This window comes from Amia ocellicauda, chromosome 20, assembly GCF_036373705.1.
Source record: "Amia ocellicauda isolate fAmiCal2 chromosome 20, fAmiCal2.hap1, whole genome shotgun sequence".
NCBI classification, from domain to species: Eukaryota; Metazoa; Chordata; class Actinopteri; order Amiiformes; family Amiidae; genus Amia; species Amia ocellicauda.
The window spans coordinates 15,782,926-15,803,402 of NC_089869.1; the positions used below are offsets into that span (position 1 = coordinate 15,782,926).

The window sequence follows — 20,477 nt, forward strand, 5'->3', positions numbered from 1 at the left end:
CCAGGGCAATCGGGCAGCTTTTCAATGCGGTTTTCCTTTCATCTCAAGCTGGATGGAGGCGCTCAATTAAAAGCCTATCAGTTTGTAAGTAAATCAACGCCTATCAAAGTTGTCACATCAAACAAAACGATTATTATTGCAACCCGCCTCCCCTATTAATCTCCTTCTACGGTAATCCGCTTGACAGGTCATCTCAGAGAGGAAGAAAACCTGGAGTGGACCTGCTGGAATTGAGTTATTTCCAAATTAAAAGAATGAAAAGATCCATGGAAGTTTCCACCCCAAAACAAACAAATAAACAAACAACTATTATTGTTTTAAATCACTTACAAAATTGCTATTTTAAACTTATTCAAATACATATTGCCGGTATATCTATCTATCTATTTATCTAGTGACCATCATGAAAGCGTGGACTTATTTTGGCATTTATCGTTGATCTGTGTTTATAATCCTATAAAGCCTGTTTTGTTTTGCCTTTATCTTCAGATCGTCAGAGAAAAGGTATGATTATATGATCCATTACATCTTGTATTCCTTATTGCACCTTTATCTACGTGCATGCATGTCTGTGTTTCTTAAAATAACACTAGTTAGTATTACTTATTTTAAAGAACCAAATGCAACTTAAGTTTGATAATGAGAAGAAATAAAGTTTGTCTTTGAGTTATAGGCCTTGTAAAGTTGTTCAAAATGTTAGAAGGAATTCTTGTGCAAAATGCTGGCGGTCCTGTTAGTAATGCATCTTGTAAATAATAATAATAATAATAATAATAATAATAATATATATATATGGATCTGAAAGGTGGAATATCATGAAATTAGACCATTTATCAAATATCTGTTTTACTTTTAAATACCCAGATTTCAGTTTTTATTTCTGTCATTTTCTTTGAAGGAAACGAACGTATTTAACAATGTCATAGCCTGTTTTTTTACGCGTACAAATGATGAAATACATAATGAAAATAAATTGCGTTTCAATAGATAACTTTAAAAAGCGTGCAAACTGAAAATGTACTTAAAAACATCCGACTTGCTTTTCTCATTGTACATCGCAGCATCATTAACACAGTTCTGCCAAGTTATGTGATTATTACACAGTATATAGAGATACAATTAATACATGTATATTGAAAAATAATTAAAACAAATTAAAAAAAATATTTTGTTAAGGAAACACTATAAAATGATTTACCACCCGATGTACTAGAATGTAAAATATTAAAATGAATGCCCTTTTTAACTTGAGTAATTAAAATACCTTAATACAATGTTCAATGTGTGCATAAAACATGAGTGAAACCGCTCTATAAAATAACCCGATGTGAATTATTATGAAGCAGAATAATCAGGCATCAAATAATCATTCTTTTAATTTAGAGGAATTAAGAATGAAAGTAGCTGTGATGTTATTTTAAGATATCCCCACACATCAGACACATAAAGCATTCAACTTTTACCCCACACAAGCGGAATATATCATTTTCACTTGGGCTGCAGAAGTACCAAAATGGATCCTAATATAATTCATACATTAAAAGGGTGTCTTGCTGATCAGAGAAAAGTTAAAAAATATGCAAAAGTTTTTTTTTTTTTTGATTGATAACAGGGTTGCTGTTTTCTGCAAAGGCTGTCAGAGACTGACACAGTGCTTGAGTTATTAGGGCAGAGAAGGGCAACCATAAATTTCCAACGTCAGGCAAAAACTCTCTTTATTGTCTGCATGATGGATGGGCTTCTGCACCAGACACCAAATACTCGGTATTACCCTTAAATGGGAACACATTTTTCGTGGCCATAATTCATGATATTTAAATAGAAAGTTTGAAATGCCTACCTATATTTCATACCGGTGACATGTTTATGAATCACTCCCTGCATGCAAATATAATTATTTACAGCACAGAAGTACCATGTGTTAGAAATCCTTCAGTTCTTTTTTGTAGACGAATGCCTTTTTGTGTGGAGAGAGGAGGTCCATTTAAAAATAAAATGTCTATATAAAATACTATACTGTACATCAGATTAACTTAATCCAGATGTTGCGCCAGTCACACATTTTCTGTCACCGTCTTTCGCACAATTGTATGTGCTAATAATACGTGAACATGGACAGGGGTTAGCCTGGTTGCGCTTAAAAACAACAAACAGAAGAAAATAGCGGTTCTCTGGAAAAAGGGCCATTTGAGTACAGGCAGCATATATGTACATATGCTACCTACATATATGTATAGCATGTGCTTTATTGTCGCGTTCAGTTTAAATCTGGAATCTTTATTTCTTACAGGTAACTTCAAAAACCCATCCCATATGAACGGCATCGGCTAGCTTATGCGCTTAAGACATTTAAAATAAAATTATAAAACAGACAATTGTTTGATTAAGTTTGATCTGTTACTGGTGCAATCCTTACGCACTTTTATAGTCTACCGATTTATGTCAAAAGCGTCCCCAAAACTAGCCGATTTTACAACATAAAACCCAGCCTAGTGTCTAAAGCGTTTCAGATGCACCTTTTCAGCAATATAATAATACAACTATTTTGATTGCAGCCGTAGGATACAAGTAATAACCAAAATAGATCACTACTTAAAAACATAAGGTAGTAAAACTCAGTCAACCACATTACCTGGGATAACACAGGCTATATGTTCCGATGTGAAAAGACAGATGCAAAAAATAAAACCCAAATGTACATATTCCTTTAATTGCCTTTGTGGATGCGTTACAAACAATAAATAATAACAGAAAAAGATATAAGCAATACAATTGTTACACAAAACATACTTCGTAATGCTGCTGAGCCGGAGAACAAGCTACACAATCAGGCTTTTCTGCAGGAGACTTCCGCTTATGGGAGGAGCGTGATGACGTCGCCGCAGCGTCACCGAGCTGAGCAGGAACACAGGCGGCGGCGCGCTGCGGTGCAAACTGGCCGATTTATAGTAGCCTGTCCACTTGAAAGTGTTTACAAGAAATAACAAATTATACACACACACACACACACACACACACACACATATATATATATATATATATATATATATATATATATATATATATATTATTGTTTTAATCAGTATGTAACTGAAGGAGAAATGCCTAGTTTTGTATCTTGTTATTAAATAATATACTATATATATATAAACAGGTGGTTCAATTAATTATTTCAATCAATAGATACTGTCAAAAGTATAACAAGTTTTTACGTGTCGTTTTGGTTGTTTAATTGAATCAACAGTTTTTATTTTGGTACATTGAAGTCTAAGATTTGTAAAGTTTTATATCCAAATTTAGATGAAAGCACTTTTATAGATTGAAGTCTGTAATGAGCTTTGTTCAATAAGATTGCATAACATGACAACATGAGCTCCGGATGTCACAATTATTAACAAAGTTGGTGCATACTCAATGTTAAACAGATCGCAATGTTTACAAGCTTACCTGAAATAAGATAACATGTCTAATCATGAACAAATGAGTACGTTAGTATATCAATAACAAGTGATGATGATGGTTATTTTGACAACGACGACATTATATGAACATTATAATACGATATTATTGCAAATACAGGCATTTACTTTTAAAATGACATTGCTCTGCACTATGCACCGAAACTATATTAGTGTACAGGGCACTATGCATTTTGTGATCTCTTAAAAACATTTGTAATTGAAAACTTTCCAATGGTAATCTAGTTAAGAAAAGAGTAGAAATGCACTTTTTGAAGAATATAAGCATATAGAGGGGCCCTGTCACAGGCTGGAGGGCTGACAGCCTCTGCAAACTCACCGCGCCGCGCTTCCGCTCAGATCAGCTGACTGGAGAGTGCGGAAGAAGTCAAATTGGACACATTCAGCTGTAGCAAAGGCAACGCGAAAAAACAAAACAGCTGCCACATCTGAACCCACAGGCACAATATATAGTTTTGTCACTTATTCTCGATTAGAGAGTCTGCGCATGTAGCACTCCCCAATTCCTCTCACACAGGCATCCCGGTTTGTCACCATACAGTGATGGCAGGCGGCGAGTCAAGGGTCGCGATGAATGGAACTCAAGTAAGTGTGAAATATTCCAAACACTTGCTTTTGCACATTTCCTTTGTGTCGCAAAATGTGGACTTCATATCAGCTCGTCGCCTCTCGGGGTGCTTTTGTGTATTAGTTTGAGGCACTTCCCTCAGTTGGAGAGAGACTGTAAATACTTGTACGCAGCTTTTCTGTAGCACCACCATGTGACTCAGCCCCAATAAGTTAGCAACCTGATGCTTAGCTGAGTTAGACGCCCACGTATGAACGCATTTTCTCCAATATTTTGAATATGATTATTAAATGCACACTTCAATAGATATACAACATGTCATTTATGAGATATACTTTATGTGTTTGATTATTTTGAATGGAGCTTTTCGTATTTGTATACCGTTGTTCTGGTCCAGTTAATCCCCAAATACATAACTTGTTTATGGACAGAACAACAAATAACAACAAATTGACTTTTTATCTGCTTTCTCTTTATAGATCAAAATAAATATATGCACCCAGTTGATTCAAAAGCCAAACATATTTCACACTTTTTTTTTCTAGAGTTGATATATTTCCTTAATTGTTTATTTTGGTTAATTAATAATAATAATAATAATAATAATAATAATAATAATAATAATATTATTATTATTTTCACATGGGATTTACAGGTTTCTTATATTGGACATGACTGTGAAGAAATCCCAGACTTCTTGGGAGAACAATATGGGGGACTTGCAAGACGACTAGATCTGAGCTTTAACTTGTTGAGGTAAAGAGAAAATCAATCCCATACACCCAGACATTGAACCATACACATTTGAGAACAATGCAGAGGCCTTTCCAAATTTTACAGATTACTTTTCAAGATTCATGTGAGTTGTTTTTGAGTTGATGTCTCTCTCATATGTCATCGTATAGCATAACACTGTATACAAGGAGAAGGAAGCATCCAAAATATCCCATGGTGTAAAGAAAAACCGTAATATACAATTGGCTACTTTAGTACTTCCATTTTTAGACGCTATATATCAACATGATCAGCTATTTTATGTTTTAACTTGTGATACCTTCATATAGTGGTCAACAAGGACTATGATTTCTCATGTTTTTACAGATATTTCATATAAAATTATTATTCCTCTTTTGGGGCTTAGCTGGCTGTTTCACATGTTTTCTTTATCATATAATCAATCAGTCAGAAAAAGGTAATGTAAAGGTAAAGGTAAAAAGAATTTCCACACAAGTGTTTTGCTCTACATGAAGGCCAGGGTGCTCAAAACGTTAAGGTATTTTCTTTTAAATACACAGAGTGAGCTGACGTGTCCTTTTCTGCAGCACAAGATGCTTTGATTTTAACCGATATATCAAAAGAGTGAAAGTGATCATGCAGGATGAATATGAATTTGAACACTTCAGGGATAGCTTGGCGTCTCTGACGTACAGGTTATGTTTTAAATCTGAATATGATGTGTGTCTCTGCAAGTGCAAATATGTGACTATAAATAGTGTCCATCAGATCTCAACCCATACTATAAATCAAAATAACCATATGTTTTGGTTTGCTTGATTCATAAAAGAAAACTGTATACACCCAACATGCAGTGAATGGAGGGCAGTGGAGAACAGAGGTGTGGCATGTATTCAGTGTTCATAAAGAATTAATTACACATCTGAATGTTTAGATGTGAGACTTGAAATGCAGGCAAAGAGACATACAGTGGCAATAAAAATACCTTTCTTTTACTGTTCAGCCATAGAAGTGTTCTGTAGGCTGCCACTGAAAGATGTGTATACACATATTATAAAAATGAATACTTTCTGATATTCAGCATATATATGTGTACATTACTCACCTCTGCCCACCCATCACGTTTAACACCATGCACAAACGGAAGCAAAAATCAGCTCCTATTATCCTCTTATACATATCACAGTGATATAGAACACGTACTGGAAGTCAAGTCGGATAAAGGCGTCAGACAGATGTATTAAATAAATAAAATGTGGCTTCTCAGCTGTGAATACTTTGGGCTTCATTTAAATAGACGAGGATGATGTGGCCATGAAATAACATACATTCACCAGTTTGTGCTGCAGAAGATATCTTCCTGTCACCAACAGAGTTGCAAGGATAGTGTTTTCCTGCTGCCATTGAAAGCTTTTTAAATTGCAACAGCTTAAAGCATGCTCTCCACAGTTCTTAAAATAAATAAATACTTATCTATCTATCTATCTATCTGTACGATTGTCATCAGATGTAGTATGTTCCATTTTAATATCTGAGCACTGACTTATGCCATTAAGTCAGAGGTGACAGTCAGTTTGGGCATATTCTGCTTTTTAATTTTTAGGGATGGCTGTACTGAGTTAAGCTTCAGAGACTGATAATTTGCATAGATTGGAAGAGGTTGGATATATACCATATTAATAATAAATTCACATTGTATTATCTAGTCACTTTAAACCCATTATGAGTAGGACTGTCTCTTTCACTCAGCTGCAGTGGATTAATCTTTTACAATTGGTTTAATTAACAATGGAGGCTTGGAAAAGAAGGGAGAATTCTGACAGGTAATATGATTATCTGCTTGATGACTGTATTCATGTATTGTACATGACCCTATAGACATTTAAGTGCTAGTAGAATTTAATACTGCTTATTATTTTTATAATTTAAGCTATAATGAAGCCCATCTACATGTATGTTACGCACCATATGTAAAATCGTCCGTGAGAATAAACATACTTCAGATTTAAACAATGAGTAAAATTGAAATGTGCAGTTTTAATAATGTGGAGGCCCATTTTACAAGTCATCCTTAGTTGTGTAATTTCTAACTGTGCTACACAGACATTTCTTTTTATGGTTGCATGGCTTTCTATTGCAACAACTTCCTTCTCGTGTTTGTCCCACTTCTGCTTTAAGGCTTGGTGTCAAGAATTATGTATAAAAAATGTGTTCGTATGTAGCAATGGTATATCCATAATTAGTTTATCCATAGGAAGTAACATGAATCAGATTGTTGATATAAACTATTGCTCCCGTGCTCTAGAAAAACTACATATGTATTATATGATTTATAACAAAATAAAGTATATTCTAGGAAATTAATATCAACAGCCGACCATATGTTTCATAGAGTGATTACGATTTAAAGACACTGCTGAGCCACTCTTTACGCTGTTTTACTTTTTTCACTCTTTTATTTTGGCAGAAAGCCAAACTCGTGCTTAAGGATAAAGCAGTGTATTTGAAATATAACCTAAATTAGACTTTAATAAGCAGGAGTCACTCTAGATTTCCATGAAAAATAGGTTCTACCCTACTTATTAAGCAGTGATTTTGTCCAAGGTTTGATTTTTATGAATTATATACTTAGCTTAACACAATTTTAGCTATTATAATTACTTGACTCAACTGCTCTTCAAGGTGATTTATTGTAAAAGCGAGAAATGCAGGCTTTTGAAACTTAATTGGTAGGAGGAACTATACTCATGCTGATTGCCTTAAATGTTTCATTTATGCAATACTTTATAATATATCACACATTTTGTCAAATTCCAACAAGGTTATGCTTTGCCATATAGTATTAATGTTTTTAAGTGGGAATAAAGATGTTGTCACTTCTGCCATATTCTGAAACCTTTCATTCTCTTGTCATTAAGGCTTCTGTTTATTAAGGTTCAGTAAAACATTGTACAGCTTATTCTTTATATGATTGTATTGATGAGTGTTCATATAACTCGGACAGTATCTACAATACCTTGGTTACAGAATGTCTCGGTCATTTCACTTTTTTTTTTCCCTGTATTTGATTTACTTAAACACTGCTTTTTTGTTTGCCATGATGACAGAGTTCATTATAAAGGAAGGCTTTTTATTCAGTCCATCACTGGGAATGGAATTGCAGTAAATATAGAAATCCTGTGTAATGAGATTTGCTATGGATGCCAGTGAGGAAAGAGACCATGTGATTCATCCTATGACTTATTCAAAAAGAAAGAGAAAACAAACAAAAATGAAGTAAATGGAAAGAAAACAACAGAAAAAATGAAATTTAGGCCTACTTATTTAGTGCTTATACCAGTGTAGACAAAGTCTAGGTTCTTATATAATTAAAAACCTGAAGACTTTTCCTTCACTGATAGCTTTTACTGAATACAGTGAAGTTTTATTTACATTTTATTTATGATACTCATGTCAATATTGGTGCAATTGCTATTATTCCATGTGATAACGTTCCTTCCTTGGTTGTGGCACAATGTGTGTAAAGCGCAAAGGACAGTGCTAAACTGACCTGTTGAAATGTTGCATTGCATATATCACAGACGCATATTGCAGAAACACAGTGTAAAGCAAATGTGCAAAATGTACTGTGTAATATTTCCCATGTAAAGTATTTCAACCGTTTCTTGGCTGATTTGTGAAAACACTTTTAGATATCTAAATCTGAATTACTAACCTGTTAAATTTTACTGCTGAAGTGAGACAAGTAGCAATTGAGCTAAAACAATGATATGTACATTGGCCTCAGGAACCAGTGGCAGCTGTTCCACGTTTAATTCTTTAACAGGAATCATTGCTGTAGAAACTCAACACTAAGTTTCCAGATCTATTTTCTGTGTATGGTTATGCGAGTTCTTTTTAGCAGAATGATGCAAATCTTGAACAGTGTCATACATGAATAGGTTTCTTAAAAAAAGCTGTGTTCAAATTGTATAATAAGGAGCCAGGTTGTAGTTAAAATTAAGAATTAGATTGTTTTATGTGTTTCACAGGTTTTGTGGGGAAGAAGACCATTTTCACTTTATTTCTTTTCAGATCTGGGATTTGAATGGACTTCCTCTTACTCCTTAATAGTTATTACATGTTTTAACTTTGAGATTCTTCAAAACCAAGCACGGGCTTAGTTATAAGGAGACCTTAATAAAAATGTTTTTACTCCATACTATAAAAGTGGTGTTTTCTGTAATACAGAACTATTTTAACAATAGCAACAGCAAATGTATCAGCATCTCAGGCTGATATTAATGTACCTGTCATGCACAAACACATTTCTGCATTAAGTGCATTTTAATATGTACATTATTTGGTCTGGGATGTCATCAAGACATCAAGGACCCTTAAGCGCCAGAACAGGATGCCCTGCTGTGGCTGCATAAAGGGCTTGATCAATAAATGTGACATGTTAATGCAGAGCAAATAGAATAAAAGATTTCTTTGACAAGACATGAAAAATCACCTTGTGGCAGCTGGTATGGTGATGCCATTTCAGTAGTGAAACTAGCAAAGTTGATCTGACAAGTAAAAAGGAGAGATGATGGTTATAAGGTGCTTTTGTTTCATACTTCTTTCTTGACCTGTCAGGTATTGAAGGAGTCTGAATGGCCCTTTACTGTCATGTGAAAATTGTAGTCTGAGGCAGTTATCTCTGTTCAGATTGTGAATTCTTCTGTTTAATTGATTTGGTTGGCGCTTGAATCTGTCACATATTAATAATTGCTAAATCCTGTACAGCTCCAGAATGTCACGCTTAAATGTGTACTTATCAGAAAATTAATATCCTTAATGAACCAGTGCTCTGAAACTAACATTGCATGAAATCTACTCTGCCCTTTCATTTGCTGAAGGTATATCAACAAGGTTTCAAAGAACCACCTTACACTAATTCTGTGGTTTTGCTGCCATATGCCAGATTTGGTTAAGGTTTATAAAATGGCCAATGACAATAAATACAGTAATCATACTGTTGTTAGTAATTAGCATAATAAAAAAAAGATAAGATAATTAGATAAGGGCTAAATATATGAATAATTATTCTGGTAAGTCTCTTCCATGATTAAAAATATGAGCCGTATTTTTTGCTTTTCTGAATAAACTATATGTGCTTTAATTATGTAGTCTACATGACTAATTTGTATTACTTATATTTTTTTGTAGATTCATCTTAGCAGGTAATGGGCATGTAATGCAAAACTGTATATTGGTATGAATGCTATCTACCATATATTCAATACTCTGTATGTTGCTATGCAGAGACACATGGGGGTTTATATTTTTCAGTGAACACAGCCATGAAGACTAGTTAAATTGGAGGCAGACAACAGACACTGACCAGGTTCAGAGCTGTTTGAATTAGGCATCGGCATGAGTATTCAAATATACAAATATTCGCAGGGATGCTAACTAGTATTCAATTACTGGTGAGAGTAGTCTAAATGAAATATAAAAATGAGCTATCCATGTTACATTTAGACTAAGCATTGTGTCATTTGAATGTACACGGCACCACTGGCACCCCCACCCCCGGCTCTCAAATGGTACCGCTAGCATAACTCCCCGCTCTTATTTATCTTTTGTTAGTGTTCCCTATGCCTCTTACTTATCACCTAATTTATAGAATTAAATATTTATATGTATGAGTTCCTACAAGCACTTCAACTATAGGGACGCTATAGGCTGTAAGTTTTAATGCGAGTTACAATTGTGAAAATGAAATGGAAAATGAAGTGTATTTACCATTTTTGTCCACATATGCTTGGTGTATTTTTTAGGGACTCTGTTGCAATCCATGCTCAGTCGTTTCCAAGCAGATTGCTCCTAGAATGAGCTTTAAGTGGTAGAATTTAAAATGTCTTTACAGAACCATATAAAACGAAATGGCACTAAATGCATACATGTGTGATTCTACATCATCCATCGGATTGTACTGAGAAATGGACATGGATTCACAAGGCTAATTACAGCTTTAATGGCAAGTAGTTACTGCACATGTCAGACGTAGGCAGCCCTATGTGCGTGTGTATGTGTGGATTATATATATATATATATATATCAGGCATACTTTAGAAGTTCCTTAAGAAAAGTACATGTTTTAATGAAAGTTTACAAATGCAAGGATAAAAACCATCTGCATTACAGAATTGTATTTTGTATTTTCTAACATCCCAAATATAGATACACGATATACTGAAAATTTAGGACTTCATGTAGCTAATATCCACACCATCACACTTGTTTTGTTATGTTGTTGTTTTTTAAAGTATCATCTTACCATAAACTGTTACCAACTCATTAAAAGCACAGTAATTAGAGACATGATTTACTACACCCAGGGGTTTAGTTTAAATCGTTACTGTTCCAAAGTGCATTAAATAAATTCTAAGAAATAAATGAGATCTTTTGTTTTTCAAGGGATGGGATTATATGCACAACCAATATGAAATAAGTAGAATTCTAAATATAAAATTGTTGTTGAGAAATCTTACAGTTAGATTATATCAGATGAAGTAATTTAATACTTTTGTTTTTACCAATTTGGTCATAAACTACTTACAATTATGTTGGATGCAGAAATCTCTAACCTTGTAAACAAAATTAAATTACAACCCTGATGCTTATTTGTAATTAATACTGGCATGAACTTCAAAGAAATTATGTAAATTAGTGATTTTATTAGTGACCTTATTACTTTGATTTGCAAGTATCTTTTTCTGTCAATGGGTTTACTCTTATGGTGATTCTTATTGTGCAATATGATACATTTATCATATTTTTGTAATTGACGCCTTCACTTTAGTTATTCTATATAGTCTGGAGAACCTGTTGTAGGTATGCTGGACTGTACTCAGTCTTCTAAATGGGATCATGTATTAATAATATAAAATCAGAAACAGTCCAATTTTAAATGAGGACAAGACAGGTAAAGGCAAGATGCAAAGACTTACCTGTATATTTATATCTATATGAAACTTCTCTGTGTTATTGACTTCTTCTGGAAAGGTGGCACTTTTATGGTTTATTTCACATATTGCCCAATGTGATGATTGATAGATTCATGTTAAGAGTGACAGAGGCTTCAGAGAGCTTAAGTCCTAATTAAACATTGTATTGGCTTGTGAGAGTGAGTGAACACAAGGGTATGTGATAGTATTGCCCTGGGTTCAAAATGATACTCGGTACAGTAGGAACTTGGAAAGGCTGCAATTGCAGCCTGATGAAGAGAAACCAAAGGAACAACATGATTGCTCTTTTGCTTAATCATACAAAGCTGAACATAGGTTTTTCATTTATAGTGGAGATGAGCGAAATAAGCAGTATTGCATTAGATTATTTTCATTTTGACGGTGTTATAGTGTTCTGTTATGTCGGATATAGAAAGATCAATAGGTTTTTATAATCCGTGCTGTGCTGTGGCATCCATGGTTTCCTTGGTGAATGAAGATAGATAATTGTTTTAACAACTCTTCTGAGGGAAAGAACATTTATTGCAATTTATCATGACGCGTTCACTGATTTTAAAAGAAATGCTAATGTAAAAATATGAAAACAAATACAATTTATAGAATATTTATAATCGCAGGTTTTTCAGAAATATACGTGCTTAATTATGGATAATTGCTTTTTTATTTTTTCCAGTTTAACTTTAAAGCAATACAAAATATAGAAATATATGCAAGTAATGCAGATGCTCACACATTGCCAGCCTATGCACTGATATATTGTAAAATTGGATCCTAGCTGGATTATATTTTTAATTTGACCACATATTGATGTAGACCTGGTACCCAGTAACAACGTAATGGGACCATGGGTAATAACAAGGTTACTCTGAGGACAATTGTAGATGGAAAACAGTTACTTGTTAATTGCAGATATGGATCTTAAAAGCTTGTCAGGAGACTATTACATTTAAAATATGCCCCATGTGGTATTCATACTTTACATTACACCTGTGCTTGGTCAATTTAAATCGATCATTAAAAAATGTATTCAACTGCTGTTTTAACATAGAAGATTAATCTGATTTAGTTTTTGCTATATCACACATCTTGTGTACTTTATATTTTGAATAAGCATATTTTTTCTCCTCTGCCCTGTTTTAAAAATTGATGGTAGTAGTCAATTTGTCTGATGAAGTATAAAAAAATATACCAGGAAACTTATCTTAGATTGTGTGAAATTACTCTGCAAAACTATTTACAAAACATATAGGTAGAAGTAAATCGATAATGCAAAGAAAATTAAATCAATATTATGATAAATCATGGTCCTTTGACATAGCTCATCGATATATCTATCTCAACACATTGTTTATGAAAGAATGCAACATTGTGCATCTCTCTCTCTGATATATAATGTGTTTGTGTGTATATATTATATTTAAAAAAAAATATATATATCTTTGAATGAAACAGGTGTTGCATTGCATTTATTCCATAAAATGTAACAATTCAAAGAAAAATTAAGGAAAAAAAAACAGTTTTATTCAGGTAATTACTTCTTAAAAGCATCTTTACTTTAAATGTGCATCCAGTTCAGTGAAAAGCCCCCACTGTGATCATCTTGCATCTCCCTGACAGACAAAATAGTTCTGATGGTCTTCATAGCATGTTAATTCATACTGTGGAAAGACATCACCACCTTTAAGTGTAGATATTAAATTCACAGTTGAGAGATGCCTTTCAGTGCAATGACAGGAAGCTAGACTGCTTCTAGGGGCACCAAAAAGAACCAAAAAAACAACTTGCTATTACTTCAGGGATATGGCTGGGAAACACACATCCGGAAGCATTAGTTTCCCTGCATATTAAATTTAGCAGGAAATTTTGCATAAACATTTATTTTCCCTGGTGGAGTTATATTTATATACACTCTGCAGCTGATCGTGATATGTACATTACAGTACAGTGTAGTGCAACATGGTGGATCAAACCTACAATTTAAATAATGTTACACTTTTCATATAAAATAAATGAGAAAAGTGTAGGAAGGAAGAGAAGCATAAAAATAATTTGACTAAAAGTTAAGGTGTGACCTGGCATATTCACATTTCTAAGTGATGATTTTTTCCAAGGTGCCTCATCAATTAACTAAAGCTGTGACACTGAGAAGCCTTTAATATTAAAGTAAAACTAAGAGATTATGCTGTCGTCCACTTGCCACCAGGTGGATATTTAACATAACATACTGCAGTCATGCTGTATCATATGTTTGACATCACTCGCCTCCCTGTTGCGACTGGAACCAATGTCTAGCACAGTCAGTGTTTCACCATTTGGCAGCTGCCATATTAGAATTTAGGACATCCTGAAGAATTGCCTAAAAGAACCTCCTGTTTTTAATAGCTTCTATTGCAAATGAAGCAGAATTAAGTCATGGGTTTCGCTGAAGAAAAAAATGTGATTTTGTGAGATCATGACATGTAAAATGTATGAAAGAACTTTTAATATTTCAAAATAGTTTTCTTCTAAATACCTTTTTGATGATTGAACCAAAACATATTGACCAGAATAATGTCATGAAAGTCTTACAGTTAAACAAGCAGTTGTTTTAATCTGTAGCCACTACAAATTAAACGGAGCACCTTCTGTGAAAAGGGATTGATACCTGACTGTGATGGATGTGATCACTGGTCTGGTATTCTAGCAGGATTAGTGTACTCTTGAGTTTTTGTGCTTGTGGTGAATAGTGATTTAATGTTACTCCAATTAATCTATTGCATGTTTAACCTGATGAGTGTTTTAGCATTTTATAATAAGATAAGAGCAAAATCCTAGTGGAAGCTGCATATTAAAGATATACACTTAATGAGGTAACCGCTATAATATTTTTTAGAATAACGCAGCTGTGCCCATGTGAGGTCCTTTCATGTGAGTCTGAAGGTGTACTAAATTGTGTTCTTGACACGTATCATTGCCATTAAAGTTCATGTCTTTAGGAAGTATGGTATAGTATAAAGTTAGCTGCATCTATACACAGACACTGATGAAGACAGATGCTGAAATGCACATTAGAAGACATTATGTCTCCTACCCCTGTACAAATGAATAACTTAATCTCTGGTGCAATTATGATGAAAATTGTTAACTTCAGTGCCATTTAGTAAGCCCTCTTAACAACTGTGCAGTATGATCTATGTCCTGGTGATTTTTTTCCTCTCTCTTTTCATTATACTGATAAATCTTACAGGGAGATCACAGCCACAGTGGAAGGTGCATGTCACTGTTCAGTAAAGCACATGTGTAATGTGTTCGACCACCTCTTACTGTTTTTACAGCAATGCTGTGCTTGTGTTTATTTATTTTTGCCATACTAATACCTTTAACCAAGCCAAATGATCGAATTGCTGAAATTGTTACTAGAGAGAATATTTTGTGTGATCTGGAGCAAATGTGTTCATGTACGCAGTATGTTAGACAGTTCTGGTTTGTAAGTAAAGCATACATGGAAACTTAAAGTAGCATAAAGGCCGGAGAAAAAAAATAGGAAAATGATCTGGTCAAAAAATGACATACGTTGTTTATGAACTCTTGGATTATATTTTTCAGTAACAAACATGGCTATCCATTTATGTTTTACAGAGGCAGAAGCGAAGCCATTTTAAAGCCTTTGCCTCCCAGATAAACCTGTTTAAGCCTACCTGCATGTACCTACGATGGCAACCGTTTTGCATTTTAATGACAAATCAAGTACGCTAACTTGCATTTTAAACGAAAGTGCTTTAAATGTCTCGAGCTGTCAGAATGAGATGTTAGTAGCTTGATGAAAAGAGAACAAAGAAGACAAAGTATGAAGCCTAGATACAGTGAGAAATGAAATAAAACCTTGTATGGCCTGTCAGCGGTGTCAGTTGATATTCATATCTAAAGCACATTATAGTATTACTTTGCAGCTCATAGCTTACTCATCTGTCTTTTTTAATTCATCACATTCGAGACTGTATCTTTTAAGTCCCAAGTGTCAACACTGGAAGGATCCTGTTAATTGACAAATGAGTGTCACAGAAGTGAATTGCTGCCTTTACATCAGAGCCAGGTAGTCTCTGTTGTTTTTGATGGCGCTATTATTGGCATAAGCCAGTATAAGACATCAGTCTTTGCCAAAATGAGAAGTGACAGCCAAAGAAGGGCTGTCATTGTCTTAGTGCATGTTCAATCTGCAGAGATGCTGGTATGAAGATAAAATGTCAGTTAAAAGAATATGAAAAACTATCTGAAGGAAGTCCTTAAATTACTTGGAAAGTGGGCCTGGGAATTGGCACTTGGTTGGAAATCAGAATATTTCAGTTTAGATCTATCAGGCCCATTTAAAAATAATATTCTTGAATAACTAGATCTGTTTATCATGCGTTTAGGAAAATGTGATGTTCTTCAAGCTTAATTAGGTTTATAAGAGAGAGGGAAAAAAATATAAGCTTATTTATTAGGAGTTTTCCTCTTAGACATGCCATGAATTGGCTCAATAAAAATATGCAACACTGCATCTTTAGTGTTTATTTGCATCTATTTTGGAATATTGAAATTGTTCTTCTTCAATTTGCTGTTTGTTATCATTTTTATCCTGGGCTGATGAACTACACAGGAAGATAATAAGAAGTATAGTCTTTTTAGGCTGACAAGACAAAAAGCTTAAGAAAAGCAATTTATATTTGTAAATGTTGGGTATGTTGGTAATTTACAAAAAACATATGAATTTAATGCAGCATACCCTATTTTCCTAAAGAAAAGTCTCTAGGCAATAACAAAACAACATGAAAGGTTATATTTCAATTGAGTTTTTCAAATCTGACAGCTGCTGTTGTTTTGCTGTTGCATATGTAACATTGTAAACTGTATCAGGTGATTGGCATAGCTTCCTCCATTTCATGATTTCTTGATTGCCATTACAAATATAGAAGATATATTTTTCAGTTTAGCAATGGCCACTAAAATACCATAACAATCTTCTATAGAAATGTAACTTCTGGCACGAGTCTTTGTTATGGTGAAATAAGCAGAAACCGTGGATGCAATGACAGTAGTGTCTTAATCCAGTGAATCTTACAGCAAAGGCGTAACATGAAGAAGCTAGCAGAAGCTTGTGGCTTTCATATCTAGAAATAGAGGTAGCAGTCGAACAATTGAATTTCTAGAAAGAAGCCCTTCATAGTGCAAGGAACAGGAAGCAAACATAAACTTTGACAAACACAATCCCAAAAACCCTACAGATGGGAAAAGCTTTTTTCAGGAAAGGAATTTGGTCAACTTATTTAAAATACATTTTCTTTCCCTTAGAGAAGAGAATGATGATGTTCAGGAAGCTCTGAAGCGAGGTACTTATAGAAAAGTGTTTGCAGCCCACCGTGAAACATACATTGAAATGCAATGTATATCAAACTTCAGATGTTGGTGAACTTACACTTGTAGAACACAGTCTGGATTGCTAAACCTATGATAATAATAATATATTGATCATGAGAACTTAATTGATTCATAGCTTCAGACTTTCTCAATGGTCGTTTGAATACATTTGACATTTAATTTCTTTACATATTGCCTGAACATGTTCTAAATCTTATTTTTCACATGCACGCTTTTAAAGATTACTCAATTATATATTTTCCCTATTCATAGCATCTGTAGAAATATAAAGATTGGTTCTGAATTGTGGCCTAACATGAACTGATAAGAGTTGAATACCAAATCAAATGTTTTCTATACCATATTACACTTCAGTGCATAATCTGTGAGAGATTCCTAAAAGCCTAATGGGTAAAGTGTGGGTTTCATAAAATAAATATGACAACACTACTTCAAAATAAATTCTTACCACATTCTGGTCTGTATAATTGTTTTTGACAAAATCGTTCAACTCTGTTGTTACCATCCATAGCAACTGTAACCGTAATGTAGAATATAACCCATAATAAAAAAAAATACAATATAAGTACATCTATATATATATATATATATATATATATATGTGTTAATTTCTTCTTTCACTGCTGGCAAATTACTGTTGGAATTGCAGAAAGATGTATTTAAATGTTAAGCTTAAGAAGATCTATGTTTACTGTAAAACACCAGCTCTCGTGCTTCACTGGAGTTAGCTGGTTAAAATAATATTGAATTATTGTTACACTTTGCTTTTGATAAGATATAAGTATTTTTATCTTTATGGAAACCGACTTCAGATACATTGCTTATAAACATAGAACATCCAAAAATAAAACTCAGTCGTGCTCATTAACTGTGATGCACGGTGCTTGTTTAGTAGTAGTGTGAATATGCCTGTGCATATATAAATAGGAAATATAAAGACTGTGGCAGATCGCAACTGCTTTTTCCCTGGACCTTGAATATAAATCTGTGTCGTACAGTTCTTTCTCTGTCAGCAGCCAAGTATGTATATTTTAACCATCTTTGCTGTTTCAACCCATTACAGTCTTCTGGTAAATTATATTTATATCCCTGAGTCATTACAGAACTGCTTTTTAGATGTTCTGTTTTTATATATTTATATTTATTTCTCCAAATCTCCGTCTACAGTGTGTTGAGTCTGCTAGAAGACATTCTAGCCATCCAGTTGCACCTTGGTAATATATATTTTCACTGAATAATACGATTTAATACCCCATCCTAATAACCCTACACGAGCATATCAAGAACTATATAAATATCCCTAGATCACACCATACAGTATACATTTCTCTCTAACGTAAACATACTTTACAGTACGCATTAATTCAGTGCATCTTGTGCTGTTCGCATATAATGTAATGGAACATCTTTCTTTTCTTTTTCACTCAAAGGTTTGTTCAAATTAAATATATATGACATCAGAAAATCGGCAGTAGTGCCATTCCTTTTATAACAGCATTACAGTTTTTATTGTATATCCCTAGACTAATGGCATGTTACTGACACAGTGATTTACAGCCCCTCAGCTTTTGTGGCAGTGCATTAGAGAGGAGCATTGACAAAGAGCCAACAGTTTGGGGGAAGAATAAAGCTGACATTTCATTGGCTTTAGGAAGAGAAAAAAGGAAGCCCAGTCACATACGTGAGAGTAATAGTTTCTGTACTTTATGTTTTTCACTGCCAGCTGTCACACAGCCCCCGAAACGGACGAGAATTTATTGGGTAGTATTTAGAAACATGTCAGTGGTAATGACTGCAGCTCTGATTTCAATTATCACCCACTAAATTTAGTTTAATTCAATGCATTTGTGGACCTAATGAGTGAGCCTGACATCATTTTTCAAAAATTCGATACCATGCTATTTTAATATTTTATGTTGACCACCAATTTAATTTTCCTCCTTCTCGTTTGGCATGTGGCAGCATGGTCCCCCATGTGTAGTTGTAACGTCAGCTTTATGCAGCTCAGATTCTTCCCAGGGATATATTTTTTCAATTGACAGAAATCCAATTAGTTTTAGTACACAGACCGGCTGAATAAAAGGCTCCTTAAAATCTACAATATGTTTCTTTAACATTTTAATAGTAGAGCGGCAGAGTGACAGGTTTTATAGATAGACTTGATGGGCCAAGTGTGGACAAGCTCACTTCTTTATTTTGACAAGTTAGGAACAAAGTATATGTACATCTTAGTTATTTTGATAGCTGCTGAGGATGCTTTTAATATTTTATTAACTTTACATTTTAACACTAAAGTGTGGTTCTTATGAATAATGAAATACTTATTAAATACTTTAAGAACACTCGGTTTATGCTGCTGTAAGACCGTGTAAAAAAAAAGAAAAAAAAAGAGTTATGTATTATTAATTGGTGACATGTTTAGTAAAGAGCTATTTTTCTTGTGTGTTTATGCCTCGTGAAAGTTTGACACAAGGGCTCATTTTTTAATAAGCAATGAAATGGAGGGGATGAAGACTTACGTACAGTTGCCAGCAACATCAGGGGGCAAAGCGTAGTCTGTGTAACTCCATGGCTCACTTCCAGTTTATGTCCCTTATCACCCAAAGCCATCTTTCTGATTAATGATGTAAGCATCGCAGAGGCATGGAACATATTAGACCTTTGAAGAGAAACTGCAGCCATACTTTTACTTCCCCTGGAAGTTACCCAAAGAGAAAAAGGTTAGCAGTTGGAAAGGGAATAAAGGAATCACTTTTCATATTGGCTCAGCACTTTGGTTGCCTCATGACGTGTCGTCTCCCACAGTTCTTTCTCCTGGAGAGTCAGGTTGGAGAAGCAAAGACAGATACATTGGGAAATGGCTTTGTCTTTTCTTTGCCAAGATTTCCGAGGATGTTTCCAGGTCCTATATGTTTTGAAGTTTGGAGTAATCTGCAGAATTGTTCTAAGGAAGGAATATGATTAATGGTGACACTGAATGTAGCTCCAAATATATCTTACCAATGGAGAATACTTTATGAAGGTTGTCATTTGATATAGATGCTTCAGAGACTTTTCAGGAAGGTATGGCAGCTGTGTTGGTCATACATTGAATTGTAAGAACATCTATATATATATTAGTTTCATTATTATACTTACTATATTCTGAAATTAAAGTTTTGTGTATTTTACTTGCCTTCATCTAGGTTGGTAAACCTCACTGCTTTCTCCAATAATGATTCCAACATATTATTTGTATTCCTATTTAACTGTACATGTGGAAAAATAAAGATCATAAAAACAAAAATCTATGAAAATGTA

At 34.0% G+C, this 20,477-nt stretch overlaps 1 protein-coding gene and 1 long non-coding RNA gene across 2 annotated transcripts in view; one reads left to right on the top strand and one right to left on the bottom strand.

The window, feature by feature from the left end:
• Positions 1-2,689: 2,689 nt before the first annotated feature.
• On the bottom strand, positions 2,690-3,906 carry LOC136715861 (uncharacterized). Its single transcript, XR_010805097.1, has 2 exons — positions 3,799-3,906; positions 2,690-2,960 (listed from the first exon to the last, which is right to left on the bottom strand). It is a non-coding gene; the product is annotated as an uncharacterized LOC136715861 (long non-coding RNA).
• Positions 3,907-3,934: 28 nt separating this feature from the next.
• The window catches only part of lrmda (leucine rich melanocyte differentiation associated), a 299,333-nt gene continuing 282,790 nt past the window's right edge, over positions 3,935-20,477 (top strand). Inside the window, exons 1-2 of the mRNA XM_066693246.1 lie at positions 3,935-4,064; positions 4,703-4,803. Coding sequence (XP_066549343.1) covers positions 4,023-4,064; positions 4,703-4,803 — 143 coding nt within the window. The 5' untranslated portion in view covers positions 3,935-4,022. The remainder of the gene's footprint in view (positions 4,065-4,702; positions 4,804-20,477) is intronic.